The sequence below is a fragment of the Callospermophilus lateralis genome, chromosome 6, assembly GCF_048772815.1.
Source record: "Callospermophilus lateralis isolate mCalLat2 chromosome 6, mCalLat2.hap1, whole genome shotgun sequence".
Lineage (NCBI taxonomy): Eukaryota > Metazoa > Chordata > Mammalia > Rodentia > Sciuridae > Callospermophilus > Callospermophilus lateralis.
In genome coordinates, this window is record NC_135310.1 from 101,589,607 (window position 1) to 101,609,620 (window position 20,014).

At 34.9% G+C, this 20,014-nt stretch overlaps 1 protein-coding gene across 29 annotated transcripts in view; it reads right to left on the reverse strand.

Annotated features, from left to right (window-relative positions):
* Mlip (muscular LMNA interacting protein) overlaps positions 1-20,014 on the reverse strand; it is a 225,866-nt gene that overhangs the window by 59,553 nt on the left and 146,299 nt on the right. For all 29 annotated transcript variants that reach the window (XM_076858562.2, XM_076858582.1, XM_076858581.1 and 26 more), the window contains 2 exons: positions 12,132-12,176; positions 6,801-6,845 (listed from right to left, as the gene is read on the reverse strand). In XM_076858562.2, coding sequence (XP_076714677.2) covers positions 6,801-6,845; positions 12,132-12,176 — 90 coding nt within the window. The remainder of the gene's footprint in view (positions 1-6,800; positions 6,846-12,131; positions 12,177-20,014) is intronic.

The following is a 20,014-nucleotide window of genomic DNA, read 5'->3' on the forward strand; positions in this document are numbered from 1 at the left end:
TTACTAAATATTTGCAGAATAAATAAATTAATGGGTAGGCAGAAGCCTATTACACTGGTTATTATCTAATAAGAAGGTTGTAAGAGTTACAGATTGACAACTTGGAGTGTCCCATTACTTTTCCTGCATTTATTGACTTTCTGATTACAGTAAAACCCAGGAAGAAGGTCTTGGCAATATACAAGATCCTCATGGCCCTTCACAAATGAAGACCAGAGAAGGAAAGTGAGTTGGTGTGCTTCTTCTTCAGAGATAAGTGTGGAAGACTGAAGTCATCATCTCTGAGAGACAGAGAAAGTCAAAGCCAGACCTGACAAGATTTTAATCCCGTTTAAGAAACTTTTGTCACCCTCCTTCTATTCACAGGTGGTAAGCAACAAAACTCAGCTCCAAAAGACAATGATGTATATTTGTGGAGAAATTCAAGACTGAAGAGTGGAGTGGGGTTGAAGAGATCACATATGACTCTATTTTTAGGAGAAAAAGCCTAAGAGCTAGACTGAGTGCTGTTCCGGGGCTCAGGAGCAGGTTTTAATGGGCTGCAGAACACTAGTATAAACCTACTGTTTGCTTGTGTTCAATGAACACTGCTACTAAGGGTACTGTAAAATAGATATTTTTTTCTCATTCTTGGGAACTTATAATCATAATTCTATGATGATAAACTGGTACTGCCTCTGACTGGAGACCAGAGTAAAAGACTGACTGCCAGCACTGATCTAGTAAATTCACCACCAATATTTTAAAATAATGGCTTCTTAGAGCAACATTTTTCTTAAATTAGTAACTTCAACTAGTGGGCTGATGTTTTTAATTGCCTATGACTACAGTGGTAAGCTCTAAGGTGATGTGATGGGGTAAAAAGAGAGAAAAAAGATAGGGCCAGCATTCAAGATTTGTTTGTTTGTTTGTTTTTGTTGTTGTTGTTTTTACCTCAGCTTTCCCTTTGGAAAGATAAGATATGTAATGAACTAGTAAGAAAGTGACACAACTGCATCCAGCAAGTTCTATGAGCCTGGATAGAAATTCTACTCATTCGATGGATCAGAGTTTGTGAAAGTGCCCTGGTTGTCTCTTTCATCCATTTGCTTCTGTCTTGTCTTCATTCTCCAATGTCATTTTTTTCTTTAGAATTCCCATGGCAAAAAGCTTGTACAAACTAAAAAGCATTCTATCACACAAGGCTGGAGACAAAAGCATGATACAAATTATTTCACTGACTCACTCATTTAATTAATAAATACTTATTGGCTCTAATTATTTTAAAATTAATAGTAGTATATGCTTGAAGCAAATACCTAAGCTTTTTATCCATTAAAAAAATATCCCAGATATCTCAAAATTCTATGGTGTACAGTAAAGCTCCCAAGATTCAAAAAAATAATAAGACTTTTATGCCATCCATTATCATGATATCATTGACATGGTATGTAAACATCTGCACTTCAGGGGTTTTTTTTGTCAGAGTAATGAAAATACTTTTTGCCAAAAAAACCACAAGGTGACTATGAGAATCCAATGAGCTAATATACATGACAGAGCTTTATAAAGAAATAAAATCAAAAAAGAAACTTATAAGGCAAAAATATGTGTCTGTGTGTATGTACATGTATACATATACATACACATATATACATATACACACATTACATTTATAAATATGGAATGTTGACTGTAAATAATCTAAAGGAAAGTGACTACTCAGTGTGTTTCTTTTTTAAAAAAAAAAAGTTTTACAATTACCCTATAGTGAGTGTATAAAAATAAACATACAAGGATTTCAATAATTATGAGCTCAAGAAACATTTTGTGGAATATACAACAAAACAGACTGGCCTAATTGAAATATTTCAGTGATTAAAGAAAAGACAATGGCATGACTCAACCCTGAGGAGGCGTACATGAGAAATGAGGTTGCTCTCAACTGTGTCATGTCAGGGGAAAAGTGGTCAAGGAGAAACTGCCTTTGAGCTTGAAGAAGACATCAGCTCTACACAAAAGCTTTCAGGGTGGAATATTCTAAACAACAGAGACTTTAAGGACTCTCAGAAGAATGACTCATACTTCAGTACAGCAGGACACAACAGCTGGCATTCAGAACTAGGGACAAAGTCTCTGTGAGTTGAAGCACTCTTCTTTATAATGTTCCAGTAAGTTGCATTTTGCTTTTACCTGTATATAGCCATGTCGCTTATTTTTTCATATCTACTGTTGTTTACTCTCTACATTCAGTATTCTATCCAGGACAATAATGAACATTCATAATGGCATGAAATTTCAAAAGCAAAAGCCAAATGTCATCTAAACTGGGCTCCCCTGTTGCTAAGGAAGACCAGAACTTACCCATCTTGTCAAACCTAACTTGACTTCTTGGGCAGAGAAAAGAAACCTCACCATCCTTTCTTAATACTTTGATGATTCTGTTTGGGAATTAGAAAAGCTTTATCTACAGCCTAGATCTTCCCTTTCATCTTACTCTTTTTAACATACTAGAACTATACTGTCCATAGATGCCAGACCTCAGACTTCCCCTTTTCATTAACTAATCATATGTTTCATGCAATGCAAAAACAGCCAGCAGAGCTAGACATGGGAGGTGTTCAATAAAGGTAATACTTTCACAAAGGCCCAATTTTCCAACTTTCTCATCAGTATTTTCTTATTCTCCTTGAATTGTTTAAAATTAACAATATTGTTTTCTCTTTGAAAGCCACACAGAACAAAGATGAGCACTAACACTGTGACCCTGGATGATCTGTTCAAACTATGGGAGCCCTCATTTCTTTCTTGTCAAAAGATTGTTCATATTACCTCTTCATAATTCAGAGATTTCAGGTGCAATAATAACACCCTCCCTGTCTACAGGACTATCTTGATAACTTCGCATACTGTGAAGTGTAAGACTGACAATGACCCATCCAGGTTGGCAGAGTGGTAATTCCAACCTCTAGATTGTAGGTGGGAAATTTCTTTCTAGATGTGATCTACGACATTGATGTTTAAGAGAACAATTAAGACTGGTGAACCAGATTCATAGTGGTCCCTGAAATTGTCTCCAGAGCCTGATACTAAGTCATCTGGCTTCCAGAGTAAACAGTGATTTTTTTTTTCCATACTGGAGATTGAACCTATGCCTCACACATGATAGGCAAGTGCTCCTCTTCAAACTCACATTGAAAATATTTTGAGAGTTAGGGTACTGGACCTATTTCCTTCCAATATTGAATTGACACGGTTGCAATAAAAGCAAGCAAATAGATAAGCCAAGTTGAAAAATAAAAACTCATGAAATAAATGATATACTGCATCTTTAAAAAGCCAAATCTCAAAAATAATTTGAGATTTGTATTGAGCTTGTGCTATGATATTGATTTTATATACTTTCACTCCAGCCAATTTACTATGCTTCTCCCCTAAAATAGAAGACAAATTATTTTAATATAAACTGCTTATTTTATATAAAATCACTATATTTACTTATGTAATTTAACTCTATTATATCATACATTTCTAATAATTTTGTTTTATTGCTATACAAACATACTATGTATCATACTATACATACATATAGAAAAGATATGTATAGCTATAGTTTTCAGTGGACACAACATCTTTTTTTAATTTTATTTTTATGTGGTGCTGAGGATCGAATCCAGTGCCCCGCGCACGCCAGGTGAGCGCATTACCGCTTGAGCCACATCCCTAGCCTCATAGTTTTATTTTTCTTTTTTTTTTTTTTAAATATTTTTTTTATTGGTTGTTCAAAACATTACAAAGCTCATGGCATATCATCTTCCATACATTTGATTCAAATGGGTTATCAGCTCCCATTTTTACCCCAATTACAAGTTGCAGAATGACATCGGTTACACATCCACATTTTTACATAATACCATATTAATGACTGTTGTATTCTGCTACCTTTCCTATCCCCTACTATCCCCCCTCCCCTTCCCTCTCCTCTTCCCTCTCTACCCCATCTGCTGTGGTTTAATTCTCTCCCTTTTTTTTTTCCCTTTCCCCTCACAAACTCTTATATGTAGTTTTATGTAACAATGAGGGTCTCCTTCCATTTCCATACAGAAGTTTCCCTTCTCTCTCCCTCTCTCCCACCCCACTCGTCTCTGTTAAATGTTAATCTTTTCCTCATGCTCTTCTTCCCTGTTCTGATCTTGGTTGCTCTCTTTATATCAAAGGAGACATTTGGCATTTGTTTTTTAAGGATTGGCTAGCTTCACTTAGCATTATCTGCTCTAATGCCATCCATTTCCCTGCAAAATCCATGATTTTGTCATTTTTTAGTGCTGCGTAATACTCCATTGTGTATAGATGCCACAGTTTTTTAATCCATTCATCTATTGAAGGGCATCTAGGTTGATTCCAAAGTCTAGCTATTGTGAATTGTGCTGCTATGATCATTGAAGTGGCAGTATCCCTATAGTATGCTCTTTTGAGGTCCTCAGGGAATAGACCAAGAAGGGCAATAGCTGGGTCAAATGGTGGTTCCATTCCCAGCTTTCCTAGGTATCTCCATACTGCTTTCCATATTGGCCGCACCATTTTGCAGTCCCACCAGCAATGTACAAGTGTACCCTTTTCCCCACATCCTCGCCAGCACTTATTGTTACTTGACTTCCTATTGGCTGCCAATCTTACTGGAGTGAGATGGTATTCATGTTATCTTGAACTTAATCCTGAACATCATTCATGATGGCAAATACTGAAAACTCATTTATAAAAAATGAAAACCATTAAAGCTTCATAAATTATATTACTTAAGAGTAATGTACAATATTGCATTCAATGATACATCTTATTTCCAAAAAGTGTGAATACAGGTTTAATGTCATGATATAGAAATCAAAGTGAGAAATAAATGAAATAAATGATTATATCAATCGAAAAGAGTGATAGTAATTCCTTCAGAAACCTACCTATATCTCATGGACATTTTGAGATTGAAATTTAATTTAAAACTTGGTTAAGAATTGCCTTGAACTCATTAGAGAAAATGTTTAAAGTAAATGCAAAAAAATCATCATTAAAGTAAGTTAAAGCAAAAACATTTTATCCCTGCCCCACATCCCTGAGAACATAAGTGCAGGAATATTTTATTAAGAAAAAAAATAATTTGTTTTTAATTCACAATGAATTGTTTTTACTATGTCTCAAAATCATCATGTATATACACATATGTACATATGTATATATATAAATATATACATATTTGCTCCTTTGAAATAATTTCTTAAAGTATTAAGCTAAGAATTTACATGTATTAATACACACGCATTTATTTCACCAACCAACTTGTTTCTATTATACTTTGCTGAATAGAATTTAATAAAATAGTGTCCAAAATGTTCTCGATTCCCATACATTACTCTCAAGCAACAAATGTCATTATTTTAAAAATTAGTAATATTTCCATACTAAAGTGGGAGCTATTCAACTTCATTATGCTACTGCAGCGCTTGTTACCATAGCAACTCCTTCATTTGCTGTGTTAGTAACCATAGATTCTCATCACAGTCCTGGAAGGGCTGGAAAGGACATAACTGAATGCTCTCAGGTTCAGCTAGAAAATTGAAACCCAGGCTCTGATTTCTTGTGACTTACCCAATGTCAGCACCGTAGTTAGGGTCAGAGCAGGAAGTATCAGTTGGGTGTTCTGATACCCAATCTATCATTCTTTCAAGTATAGCTTATTGTTTCCCTCTGTTCCCCCAAATGATACCAACATGACACAAACACATGCTATTTTCAGAATCAGTCTATACTTTTTATGATTTCTCAATATTACAAATAAAAAATATTGCCTTTTGGCAGGACAGCAAAAGAATTGTTTGAAAAAGGGAAAAAAGTCAGTATTAAACTTCTTTACTAGAAATTTTCATTAATTTTACTGAAGGTATCTATTGTTCAGGAACATATAATATTTTAGACAATAAAAATTTGAAAATGTAAAAATAATCTTTAACAGATGATATCTAGGAAACTTATTTCATAATTTTAATTGGCTCATCACTATAGGAATAAGAAATGGAAAATACTAAAAAAGAGATAATTATCCTCTTTAATCTAATTTTTATAACAAATAGTAGATTCTAGAGTTTAGGTCTGTTTTGCCTGATGTAGCCACTGCTGTGAAGGTCTTAAAATGTGACTAGTTAGAGATTCTTTACACATGTAAAATACACAGATTTCAAAGACAGACTTCCCTCACCATGCAAAAATTATCTTGCATTAAATAGATAAATCATTGAAATTGATGTTATCTTTTTATTTTTTAATATGACTACTAGAAAATTTTAAATTGCTTACATGGTTTACACTTATCAAGTCATATTGTATTTGCTTTGCTCAGCACTATGCTATACCATCCACAGGCTAATCCTCTTGTGTGAAATTTTGTTTCTCATTTCTACAAACCCAAAAGTTACCCTATGCTTTCAATTGTGACCTTCTCTCAAGTCCTTCAGGATTTCCCTCATGAAGAGGTGAACTCTCTTCTGTAAATTCCAGTAGTGTTTTTTCTCCAATCTGACCCCTTCTAACACTACAACTTGAATATAATTCACTGGCAAGTAGGTCTATGTATGATTTTATGTAAGTTTGTCTACTGACTAAACAACCACCATGGGGATTTACTACAGCATCAGTAAATTTTTAAAAGACAAGTACGTGAACAAACTTATATACAGTAAATTTATTCTCGATTCATTTTCTCTCAGATAAAATTGTCTTGAGAAATCAAAATTTTTAGAAGTAGGTCTATGACGTTGTAAGGAAATACATACCAGTTGACTCTCAGACACTGTAGAGGATGGTGATGAGAGATTTGCCTGCAAAACAAACAGTATATCTTAGTAAAATAATATATCTATATTTTAAATATTTGAAGGTATTTATTATTAAGTAATGTAGGCCTTTAAAAAGTATAAAGAAAAAATAAAAGCATGCTAACAAGAAATGATTTTTAACAATTTGGTACATTGCCTACAATATTTTTCTATACATTTTATTCAGAGTGAATATGGTATTTAATATGTTGCTTTTCCCCCTTAATGTAAGTAATATCACATGCCATCAAAAATTCAAGTTTACCTACTATTTAACTTTTTTCATTTTGTATTTTACTTACACATGTGAATATTGTTGACATTTATACAAATTTTGTAAATATTTTTTCCTTAAATTTTCTTTACATAAAAAGGAAACTTAAGTTTCATGACTTCAGAATGGAAATGATTTGGTTTTAAACTATTAAACAGCATATTAATATTATTTCTTCATCATTCATTCCTGTATTTTATTCTTCATCTGAATTTAATTTCATTAGTTTAAAAAAATTCTATTTTAATAAGAACATTAAGTTAAAGACCTACCCTCTTAATAATTTTTTTTCAAAGAGAGAGTGAGAGAGAGGGAGAGAGAGAGAGAATTTTAATATTTATTTTTTAGTATTTGGCGGACACAACATCTTTGTTGGTATGTGGTGCTGAGGATCGAATCCGGGCCACACGCATGCTAGGCAAGCGCGCTACCGCTAGAGCCACATCCCCAGCCATTAATAAAATTTTAATAATACAGTACTGTTGACTATAGGTACCCTATTGTACAGCAGATCACAAGAACTTTTTTCAGTTACACAAGTAAAAACTTGATGTTCATTGATTGCTAACTTCCCACTTCTCTCACCACCTTAGTTCCCTTCTTACTGAAATAAATTTATTGATAATTTTTCTCAGATTTTACTGTCTTTCATTTTTTTATCTGAAAATGTTTTTATTTTATTTTATTCTCCCATGAGAGTTCAACAGGACACAGAATTCTAGCTAATGGTATCTTTCCATCTTTGGAAGATACTTTCCCACTAGTTCTAATTTCTTTTGCTGCTGTCAATCTGAATGCCACAACTTGGAGGATCTTCTGTCTTTACATTAGGTTACTGTTCAACATTTTTCTTCATGACCTTATGTAATAAGGTGTACTGGGCAGGGGAGGTGATTAACAGAGGCTGGGGGCAGGGAAGGTGATGGGCAGAAGGAGAAAGAAAAGAAGATATTGAACTTGAGAGAAAGAAAGATGTACAGAGTTTTAGTTGGGCTGAAGGAACAAGTTCAATGAATTATTGCACTGAATTGTAGCCACAATGAATAATAATGCTTCAAAATTACTAAAATATGTTTTAAACATTATTATCATAAAAAGTGGTAAATTGATGAAGTGATAGGTTTGCTAGTTAGCTTGATTGAATCTTTGTATAATGTATAAATAGATCGAACCTCACATTGTACCCCATAAATATTAATTGTTATCAATATTAATTATTACCAATCAAAAACAAATAGAAGCACAATTTTTTAAGACTTAAAAACTAAAAGAACAGTCAAAATTATGGAAATAATTTTCTGACTTCAAAGAAAATATAGAGTAAGGTTATGTAAGAACTAAAGAGTTAAGGACTAAGGGGAAAAAGTAAGGATTTAAAATTCATTAAAAAATAAATTACTACACAGGGCCACCACCTGTACCAAGCTAGCTTGGATGAAACCATCTTCATCTTCCATAATGTCAGATGCACACAAAGTACGACCAATTTCTTTGGCCATTTTCTTGAGATGCTTTTCCTTGCAACTCATGTTTGATAGTCTAACACCATAGGAAAAGAAGAGGAGGCCTAAAGTGTTTTACATACAATCTCTGCTCTTCCTCCTCATTTAGCAGAGCCCAGATAGTTTTCTTCCATTCCCCTGTCAAGTCCTTTCACATACATACACACTTCAGAAAAATTTCTGAACAATGAGACTGGTTCACATACTGGAATTTCTTGCTTAAATTGTACACAGTTCTTCGTGTTATTAATCAAACCTCTACCCTAATTCTATGGAGGCAGATCTGTGAAGGTGGATTTTAGTCATCTAAGATCTATGACTGCATTAGTGTACTTTGCCTCTGAAACACTCCAGCATAGCAACATTTCCAAGCATAGCAACAAGAGAAGTGTGTGAGCTGGCTAAATTGGAGAAGATGACCTTTGTTTGAATACCTGTATATGTAGCAGGAAATATTCTTAATAAAGTTTGACATACTTTTCAATATATTGTGATATTTTGGAAGAAATATGCTTTCATTGTTATGACATTTTCTGTCCCTCAAGCTCATTAAAATGAGATCTTACCTGTATACTAATATTTAATGAGCCTATCTCATTTATTTTCCTGGTACTTAAAAGCAATTCATGAAATATAGAGAATTTATGGAATAAGCTGTTATCAATAGAATGTGATTCCATCCAAGGGTATTTTGATAAATAGCAATATTGGTTCTCTTTTTTTGAGGTTGCTTTTTATTAAGAAAGCATACTGTGGTTTTGAATTATATGAATGAAATGAATTTAAACTGGTAGCAGTGAATGAAAATAATAAACATTTACAAAAGTCATCATAACATGGAGAAAAAGAATCCCTTCCAAAAAAGGATTCCCTTCTAAAACTGATAGAGTAAACAGAAAATAAAATACAAATTTCAACTAAAAAATCATTCCTTTATGTAGGGTAAAAAAAAAACTACTTAAAACTGTTATGAGAAATAATCACTCATATATTATCTGATAAATTATGAGTTAATAAACATGAAAGCAAGTGATTTAAAAGCCTGAAAACATAAAGGTATTATCATTTTAATTGTTAATAAGATCAGATAGTATTCATTCCAAGTTTAGACTAATGGTTATTAGGCATTAAGTTGTAATTTAAACCCAGAATAATTATACTAATGGATACAAGTCTTTAAAAATTCAAACTATTCTCAGCTTCTATAAGCTCAACAACATCAATGGCAGAGGTTTTGTCATGGAGCAGACCTAGGTTGTATTTTGCCTAGTCTGCGACTTCTGAGGCTTGTTTTCTCCCTCTGTAAAATGGAAATTCTGTGATGATAACTCACACCTCACATGACAAGGTTGTGGTTTAAATAAGACAACTGAGGTTTATTTGCTAAGATAAGAGTTCAAAACATTTACTAATTTAGTGCCCATTAAAAAGAAGCAAAACATTGATGATAAATTAATTGACTGCATGTAGCCTAACAATTGCTACCTATTCAATGTATTGTTAATTTTATTTATATTACTAATTTTATTTATATTACACTTAGGAGAATATCAATTAAGTTACTTTAAAACCATCATTCAAGCACACCATGAATTGAAGAAAAGTTTGGCTTTCATCTGAATAGATGAATTACTTATATCTTAAAACATATACTGTGAAATATCACAAAATGTTCAAAAAAGAAGTAATATTGTATTGCAGTGACTTTCTTTCTAATTTTCCTCCTTCCTTTCCTTGTTTTGAGAGGAATCATCCTTTCATCCAAAGCCCGTAAGGATGAATCATCATACAATTTCCTATTATTTAATTAAACCATTACAATTTCTCTAGGAAAATTGTAAATCCTATGAACATACCAATAGATTGAAAACTAACAACTTTGAAAGTTTGTTTTAACATCCATCAGAAAGTTCTCCTCTCTTTCTACAAGAAAATTACCTTGCTCATTTTCTATTTTCATTGCATACTGTCTGTCTCCTCCATTGGAAAACATGCTTCAGAAATGGGACCTTATTATTGTGTTTGTCCCTTTCAACCCAGTGACTCCTCAGTGACCAGTACATGGCAGATCCTCAATAAACATATTTGTTGAATCAATGAACAAAAATGGAAAACTGAATAAAGGAGACAGAAAAATATCAACTAGCATTTTTACTGGTAAAGATACATGTACTATATATGAATCTTTTTATGAGCCTCAAGAATAAGGCTTTGGGATGGTCAGTGCTAATTTGCTGAGGATATGCTCAGATGTAACAGACATTTTTCCTTGGCTCTACTTCAACTCTTCTCTTTGTTCAACCTCCTCTGTGGTACAGGAGTTGATAAACTGTACAATCCCTGCTTTTGAATTTAATCTATGAATCTATACAAAGTTAGTGACACACAGATCTCCAGCAGGTATCTACTCTTCAGACACAAGGTAAAATAAGCCATCTACCCCAAATCAGGCAGTTATCTGTGATATACACTTGGGTCTAACCTACTAAATGCCTCCACTTTTTTTAAGCATTACTCCAAAGGGCTCCCAATAATAATGAAATGTCGCAGTGAAAGCTTCCAGGAAATGCTGTGAGCAGTGTTCCTGCCCACGTCCTGTAAACATAATTTCCTAAATGTGATAACATTTAATAATTTCACTGAGTTCATTATTTGCCTTGGGGAGATTCAAATGAAGGCACAAATGTATAAACTATAATGATGGCATGGCACAAAATACACATTTAATAACTATTTACTCTTGAGGAGGATGACAAAAACTATGTATTAGGAAACTAATATATAATTTAAAGAAACAGCTTACTGCTTTGTTTTAGGCTGAACACTCAGCACTTGATTGGAAGACAATCGCAGTTGTACTGAAATGTGCTTGCTCAAATGCAAGACTGGGGCCGTGAGTGATATGTTGCTGTCTGGTGAGTGAAGAATGGGGACACTAGGTGTGTCCAGGTGCTTGTGCCCAAGACACTCAGAGCCAGCTCACCAGGGTCACTTGAACTAAGTGTCTGGTTCATATGTACATAGCCACTATCAGTCTATCATAACTATTTGGTTATACACAGAAATTGATTTAGTTCATAATTTAAATGCAGGAAACAACAAACTAGTCAATAGATTAAATTGGGAATTCCATTTGAAATGAACAAATCTTAATGTTTCAAGTATGTGAATTGACCATTTTATAACAAACACATCAAGCTATTAAAAAATAAAAATGCAGTTTGAATAATTAAACAGACTGAAATCAGGTGTTACAGTTCTGTTTTATTCAGCTGAATTGATCAAACTAGGTTTCATTTAAGACAGAATTTATTTGATAAGCTTACCTGATGTTTTATCCCTGACATAATCTGATTTTTCAAACCTGGGCCATTCAGACCATTCTACCCCTCCTTTTCCACTTAGGGAAAAACCAACTAGTTGAATTTAAATTATTGTGTAGTTGAGTTCCTATCAAAATATATACTTGGCATCTATTTAAAAAGCATTATGTATAGTTATAAAAGTACTTACATATTTGGTTTCTCTACCAGCTGCTTTTGGAAGAGTTGTAGAAGTCTGTATGAAAATAAAAATAATTATACTTCTGAATAATTCATAAATAATAAAATATTTAGCATTTCTGAATAATTATCCTCCTTATTTTCCATTAAGACTTTATAACCATTACTCCCTCTTTTCTATATTAAACCTCCTTTACCTTTAAAAATTATTTTATTAAACAATATCAAACTTTATCACTTCATTATTCTTTCCATTGCTGTTACCTATTTGTTTTCTGTTGATTTCCCCCTTATTATTGATTATGTTAATTTGTGGGTCATAATAATTCATTCAGCATGTTTCTTTCATAATTTTGGCTCTTTTAAAATTTCTATAGAAATCTCTGTTCTCTCAGGTCTTTGAGTTGCTCAAATCCAAAGATATCGTCATCCGTTCCATTACAATCAGCCACTTCCAAAACCATTGCTGGATTTTACCTTCACAGATAGTATAGAAAACCTCTTAAACTGCAATTTCAGATGTGCCTGTCTCAGAACTCTATCTCCACCCACAACCTCATTTGTCTGGTACTCCTGATGCCTTGATACAGCATCTGTTTCATTGGGACTTCTAAAAATTGACCCTCACAAGATAATCTTCTGGTTTTATTATCTTTTAATTTGCATATATTTCATTTTCTCATGTTGAAATTGTCATTTTTTTTTCTTTTTTCATCCCTCCCTTCTTGTGACAAATTAACTTGCAAAATAACAACAACAACACTAGTTGGGCTTTATAATCAATTTTTCTCCATTATACCTGAGAAGCAAAACACCTCTTTGGAAACTCAATTATACTCATTGATTTCATTTTAAAATAATGGTTATCTACTTCAAAAGTGCATTCCATACTTCCTGATAAACCTCTAAATTTTCTTTTATAGGTTCACTTTCTGAAATTAGGTGGCTATTCAATTAATTTATCTATTAAATATTTATTGCATATCTACTATGTGCCAGATACTGTTTTAAACCCTTAGGACTTATTAATGAACAAAAGAGACAAAGTTACTCTGCCCTTGGGGAACTTATATTCTAGCAGAAGCAAAAATAAAGAGTAAAATGATAAATAAGTAAATTATATGTTAGATGGTGATCAATATAATGAAAAACAGTAGCCAATTTTACTATAAGAATTGGGAGCAGAAAGCAGAACTAAAGGATTTTTAAAAGGCAGTTTGGCCAGAAAAGTGTGTAGAAAACTGGGAGCAAGGAATGCATGGTTGTAAAAGAGATTATGGTAAATAGAGAGATGTTGGATGCATGGTTGTGAAAGAGATTATGGTAAATAGAGAGATGCTAAGTATTTTGCACAGAGACAAGAGCAAAGATGTCTTGAGGGTCTCTCAGAAATGTTCAATACCACAGCAAATATAGACTCAAGGATGTAGAAAGGAAAAATCTTTTGAGAAAAGATTGTTGAGATATCCTTCTTGCAAAGGGGGACCTAAGAAGCTATTTCACTTTGCTCAGTCACTCAGGCACTTAAAGTCCACTGCAGCTGTGATCCCAGGGGACCCAATTACTGTGCAAGCTGGTGGCAAACTTCACATGTTGCTGGTTTTATAGGAATAAAGGATACTAGATTTAAGAGATCACTGAACTTTCAAAGCAAGGTCTGGGAGGCTAGGCAAAGTGTAGCAGAGTCAGAGTCCCTACAGAATGCTCCTGAGAGAGTGACATGTGAAGCTGTGAAAGTGAAACTGAAGCTGAACGGAGACCCCAGGAATTAAGAGATGCTAGTAACATGGACTGTTTGCTAAGAAAAGATGCTGGCTTCAGAGAGAAAGCCAGGCCAAGAGAGAGGACGTGAGCTCTGCTGTGAGGTAGCAGTTAGACACAAGCAGTCAATCAGGAGTTTAAGAAAATACTTAGTACAGAGCAAATCAGATCTACCTCAATGGTACCACTAGTTCTGACTAGATAGCTATTTCAGGCCCCTTGCATGATCTCAGTTCTATAAATTATTTCCTTACAACCAAAGAAAGATGGATAAATTCAGGGAAGGACAAATATATGTTTTCTCAGAAGGGCCTAACTGCTAAGACATCTTCTGCAAGACCCTACACAAATAATACAGACCAAAGATTCCCAGGCCCAGGAAAACAGGATGATTAAGACTGGAGCCCACTAACCTTAAATTCTATAAAAAAAAATCCGATTAGGACCTGGCCAGGTCAGCCAGGTCAAGATATCCAAGAGTTTCCCTTAGGTTGTTAGTTAATACAGTCTGTTGATCCAGAACCAAGAGGTGATTGGGATCTGAATGGGATCTTCTAACAATGTTGCTCCCATCTTAATAAAAGCTGAGACACAAAAAAGGGAGTTATCACTCTGCTCTCTGAGAGTATCCACTCTCTATTTTGAGGGTCCTCCTCTTTCTTTCTCTTCTAATAAACTTTATATACTTTTACCAAGTCAAATATTTTTCTTGAAAACCTCTCATGCAAAGACACAAGAGCTGAGAACATAATGTCATCTCTGGTAAGATTGTATTTCCATTATCACTGCTACTCTCAAGGTCAAAAGGGAAGGACTGCCCAAGCTCTTTGGAGAACACATATTTCCACCATGTGTCCTAGATGTTGTACATGAAATTATGGAACCTGTTTTTCTGCCTGGGTTTCAGACTTATTTTGGCCTCATCTCTTCTTTTTATGCCTTGATTCCTCCCTTTTGGAATGGGAATGTTTACTGCATGCCACTTTATATTGGATATATGTAACTTTTTTTTTTTTTTTTTTTTTACAGGAGCTCAAAGCCAAGTGTTTGCCTTGAGTCTCAGAGGAGACTTTTTAGACTTCAATTTGGGGAAATGCTGGAATTGTTATAATTATGGGACTCTTGAAGATTTGAAGATGGACTAAATGCATTGTGTGTTGTCAGACAGATATGATCTTTTGGGAGCCAAGTCTGGAATAATATGGTTTGGATATGAGGTATCCCCACCTCATATCCAAAATCGTCTGTGTTAATGCAGAAATGTTCAGAGGTAACTTGTTGGATTTTGAAGGCTGTAACCTGAACAGTCCATTGTAGCTTGAATGAACTAACTGGATGGTAACTGTAGGCAGGTGGTAGGTGTTTAGTGGTAGGTCACCCGGATTGTGCTCTAAGAGGGTTCATCTTCTCTCTGACACCCTCTCCCCACTGTTTCTGTTTTTCTCAGGCATGCCCTTCTGCTATGATACCCAGCCATACCTTGGGCCCACACCAACAGTGTCAGTCAGCCATGAACTCAACGTCTGAAACTGTGAGTAAAAGTACATGTTTCTCCCCCACATGGTTCATATTGGGTCTTTTAGTCACAGCGATGAAAAGCTGATAACTACAATACCTCACCATGTTTTTGAAGATAAAATTTTATCTTGTGAAGTTTTAGAGCAAACGGTAACTATAAAATGTAAACTGATTTTTAAAAATACTAAATGTACTAGTAAGACAGTAGCATCATGTTGAGTACATTCAAGACTCAGCAAGAATACTACCAGGGCTAAATCAGAGTGAGTAAAGAGACAGTGAAAAAAGAACATGGAGGTATTGTGAGGCCTAATAATAAGGTCCTTCTGGGACCTGTAAGGACTTTGTCTTTCATTCTAAGGGAATGTGTAGGCGTTACTGGTTTTAAGTAGAGGAAGTATTTTAGTCAGATTCTTCACTACTGTGATGAAAGGACCTGACCAGAACAACTGTAGAGGAGGAAAGATTTATTTAGGGGCTCACAGTTTCCGAGGTCTCAATCCGTAGATAGCAGGTTCCATTTCTCAGGGCCTGATGTGAGGTAGGACATCATGGTGGAAGAGTGTGGCAGAGGAACCAGCTCACATGATGATTAGAAAGCAGAAAGAGAGGTCTCCACTTGCCTGATACAAATATACACCCCAAAGCTATGCCCCCAATTCTCACTTTCTACAGCCACACCCTACCACTTCAGTTACCATTCGGTTAATCCCTATCAGGTGATTAAATCACTGATTGGGTTAAGACTCTTAGGATCAAATCATTTCTCCTCTGAACCTTCTTTCATTGTTTCATACATGAACTTTTGGCGAACACCTCACAACCCAACCATATAACAGGAGGATAGAGTCAGAATCAGACTAATACTTTAAAGGGAACTCTGTTTTATGTGTTAAGAATGAAGTGTAGTTGAATAGTGTGACTCTACTCCATGCACAACCAGAGAAGTGAAAAATTCTGCTCCATTTGTTTACAACGAATTGAGGAGCTTTCTACTGTCATGTATATCTGCTTAAAACTAATAAATAAATTTTTAAAAAATTAAAAAGAAAAGAATGGAGTGTAGTGACTGGCATGGTGGTGCATGCCTTAATCTTGGAGAGTGAGGAAGTTGCATCACAAGTTCAAGGCCAGCCTGGACAACTTAGTGAGATCTTGTCTCAGAAAAGGCTTTGGGATATAACTCAGTGGTAGAATATTTGCCTAACATTCTCAAGGCTCTGGGTTCAATCCCAAGCACTGGGGGAAAAAAAGAAAACAGAATGCAGTACAGTGAGGCAAACATACAGGGATTCTGTGCTATCTAGCAAAGCTTCATGCTGGCTATCAGTGCAGAAGCTATGAAGTAATCATATTCTATAGATATTCTGAAGCTACAACATAGGATTTGTAACCGAAGGAAGCAGAATGTGAAAGAGTGAAATAAAACATGATGCAAAGTTTCTGGCTTTGAACAAATGAAAGATTGAAATTCTCTTAATGGGAATGGGAAGGTAGCATATGGACATTTTTGTAGAAGGAAACCTGAAATCTAGATTTTATTTTTACACATATTGAGTTTTGAGACATTTATTATAAATCTAAATGGAAATAAAGCTTGGAAGAGAATTCTGGACCAAAGATACACATTTGAGAATTGTCATGAAACTGGGTGAGAGTGCGAAAAGAATAAATACAGACAAAAATGAGAAGTCCAAGGACAGATTCCTAGATACTCCAACATTAATATTTTGGAAAGAAGTAAATGAACCATCAAAGAAGAAAAAGAAACAATAATGAAAAGTGAGATGAAAAAAAGGAAACTGAGTAAGCATAGAACTCTAAGAGGACTACAGGAAAACATAGCAAAAAGAAGGTAGTGATCAACTGTCTGAGGTTCTGTTGTCAGAACCTCAGAGTTCCCTTTAAAGTATTAGTCTGATTCTGACTCTATCCTCCTGTTATATGGTTGGGTTGTGAGGTGTTCGCCAAAAGCTCATGTCTGAAACAATGAAAGAAGGTTCAGAGGAGAAATGATTTGATCCTAATCTGTCAGCTCAGATTCAGTCTGAGTATACAGCAGTGAGTAGGCTGCTGGGAAACTTGGAAAAGGTGTTTTGGGCAGCTTGAAAGAAAAGGGAGTTGGAGAAGAAAACTGAAATCAATATTACATAATGTTTTTCAATTTTTCAAGCTCCTCCACATCATACCTTGCCTCTCAGTCAATGATCTTACATTTTCTTTATTGAAAGGTGTTAATCATGAAATAACTTAAGATATCAGTTATGAAACTCTTCATTCTCATACCATCAACCTATACACATTCTTGCACCTGTGTCTGTTAGGTCTTTTTATTTTTATTTATTTTTTATTTTTTATTTTTAATTGTAGATAGACACAATATCTTTATTTTATTCATGTTTGTGGGGATTGAACCCAATGCTTCACACGTGCTAGGCAGGTGCTCTACCACTGAGCTACAACTCCAGCCTCCCATGCATATTTAATGCACGCACTCTGCCAAGTGTGGACATAGGTGCACTTGTGTGAAACCATCACCAAAATCTAAGTGCTTGTTCTCTGTGAAAAGAAGCTGTTTTTCAGGGTGACCATACCACCAACCTTCCCACCAGCAGTATAGGAACAATGAGGATTGTCATCATCCTCACTGGCATTTGGTGTTGCCAGTATTTTTTGCTTTAGGCCTTCCAGTAGGTGTGTGGTGACATCTCACTATGGCTTTAACATCAACTTCTCCATGGCTAATGGTCAATGTCTTTTCACGAGCTGTTTTCCACCAGCGTGTAATTTTCGGTGAAATGTCTTCTCTTGGTACTTTCACATTTTCTAATGGATTTTTTTTTTTGCAGTTGAGTTTTGGAGTTGTTTATGTGTTATAAACATATGAGATTGGATATGAGATTCTAAAACATTTTCTTCCAGTCACTAGTATGTCTTTTCATTTTCCTAACTGGGTCTTTGGAAAAGCAAATGTTCCTGATTTTTATAGCATCCAATGTATCATTTTTTTTCCTTTTTTTCATTTTCTTCATAGTGAATATAAGTGATACTGAGTCTTGGATTTTGGTTTCCCCGTGTTTCATACTTTCTGTCTTGTGATGACATTTCTACCTTCTTATTAAAAAAAAAAAATGTTGTGTTAGTCCATTTGGGGCCACTGTAGCAAAATACTACCAACTGGGTGGCTTATATACAACAGAAATTTATTGCTCACAGTTCTGGAGGCTGTAAAGTCCCAAGAATTGAAGATTGCTGCCTGGCAAGGTGAAACTTTCATATTTGCAGACAGCACCTTCTTACTATTTCCTCACTTGGTGGAAGGAATAAGAGGTCTCTTTCAGATCTCTTTCATAATCCCACTCATGAAGATTCTGTCCTTCATCACCTTTTAAAAGTCTCACCTTCTAATACCATCACATTGGTGATTACTTTAACATGTGAATTTGGACGGGGAGGCAGAGCAAACACCTTCAGACCATCACAGGTACTTATTTGAATTACACTCTAGTTCTTAGGAATTTTGTCCTTCAGTATCTCCCTTTGTTCTTCATAATCAGTAATCTCTACTAAAACCCACTAGTATAGAAACTTGATAGTACCTCAAAAAGCAAACAAAAAAAAAAGTTTTCCTTGATCCCACTACTGACTCAATTTCTTTTTCCCTTTCAAAATTCAACACTTGTGAGCTGGGTGTGGTGGCACATGCCTATGAATTCCTAGCTTGGGAGGCTCAGGCAGGAGGATCATGAGTTTAAAGCCAAATTCAGCTACTTAGCAAGGCTCTAAGTAACTTAGTGAGACCCTGTCTCAAAATAAAAACTAAAATGTGATAGGGAGAGCTGGGATTGTAGCTCAGTGGTAGAGTGCTTGCCTAGCATGTGTGAGGTACTGGGTTTGATTCTCAGCACAGCACATAGATAAATAAATTAAATAAAGGTCCATCAACGACTACAATTTTTTTTTAATTTTAAAAAAGGGGCTGGGAATGTGCTCAGTGGTTAAGCATCCCTGGTTCCAATTGTCAGTTCCAAAACAAACAAGCCTATAAATATTTTTAAATTTTGATCTCTAGATTTTGGTTTGTGATTATTTTTTAGAAATTCTGTCTCTGTTTTCTTTTAATTCTTTGCAACATCAGAGGACAGAAAAGGGATAAAGTAAAGGAGTAAAATTTGGAAACAGAAAACAATTCATCGTGAACATAATATTACATTGGTTCTTCAGCATGGTTGAGGGGAACAAAACAGTTAATTACAGGTTTGGACAACAGGCCAGGTTCTGCTGAATGTCTCCCCTGAACCCCATCGATGATAAATTCCAACTATTAGAAGACAAAATTCTCAGAACCAGAGGTACAAAGAGGTAGAGGTGAAGGTCAAGGTCACCAGTGTGGAGACGAAGCTGCAGTGGGAAATGGTGGATACTAGGGAGCACCTTCATTATGAGGCACATACTCCTCCTACTCTTACAAAGGTATACACACCTTACCAGAATTGGAAAATTAGTAAATGCCACTCTGAGCATCAGACATGCACACATCCAAGTTAGTTGATGAGCCAAGAGAAATTTGAATTTCCATGGAAAAATAATAGGATATCTGAAAATCTTAAATAC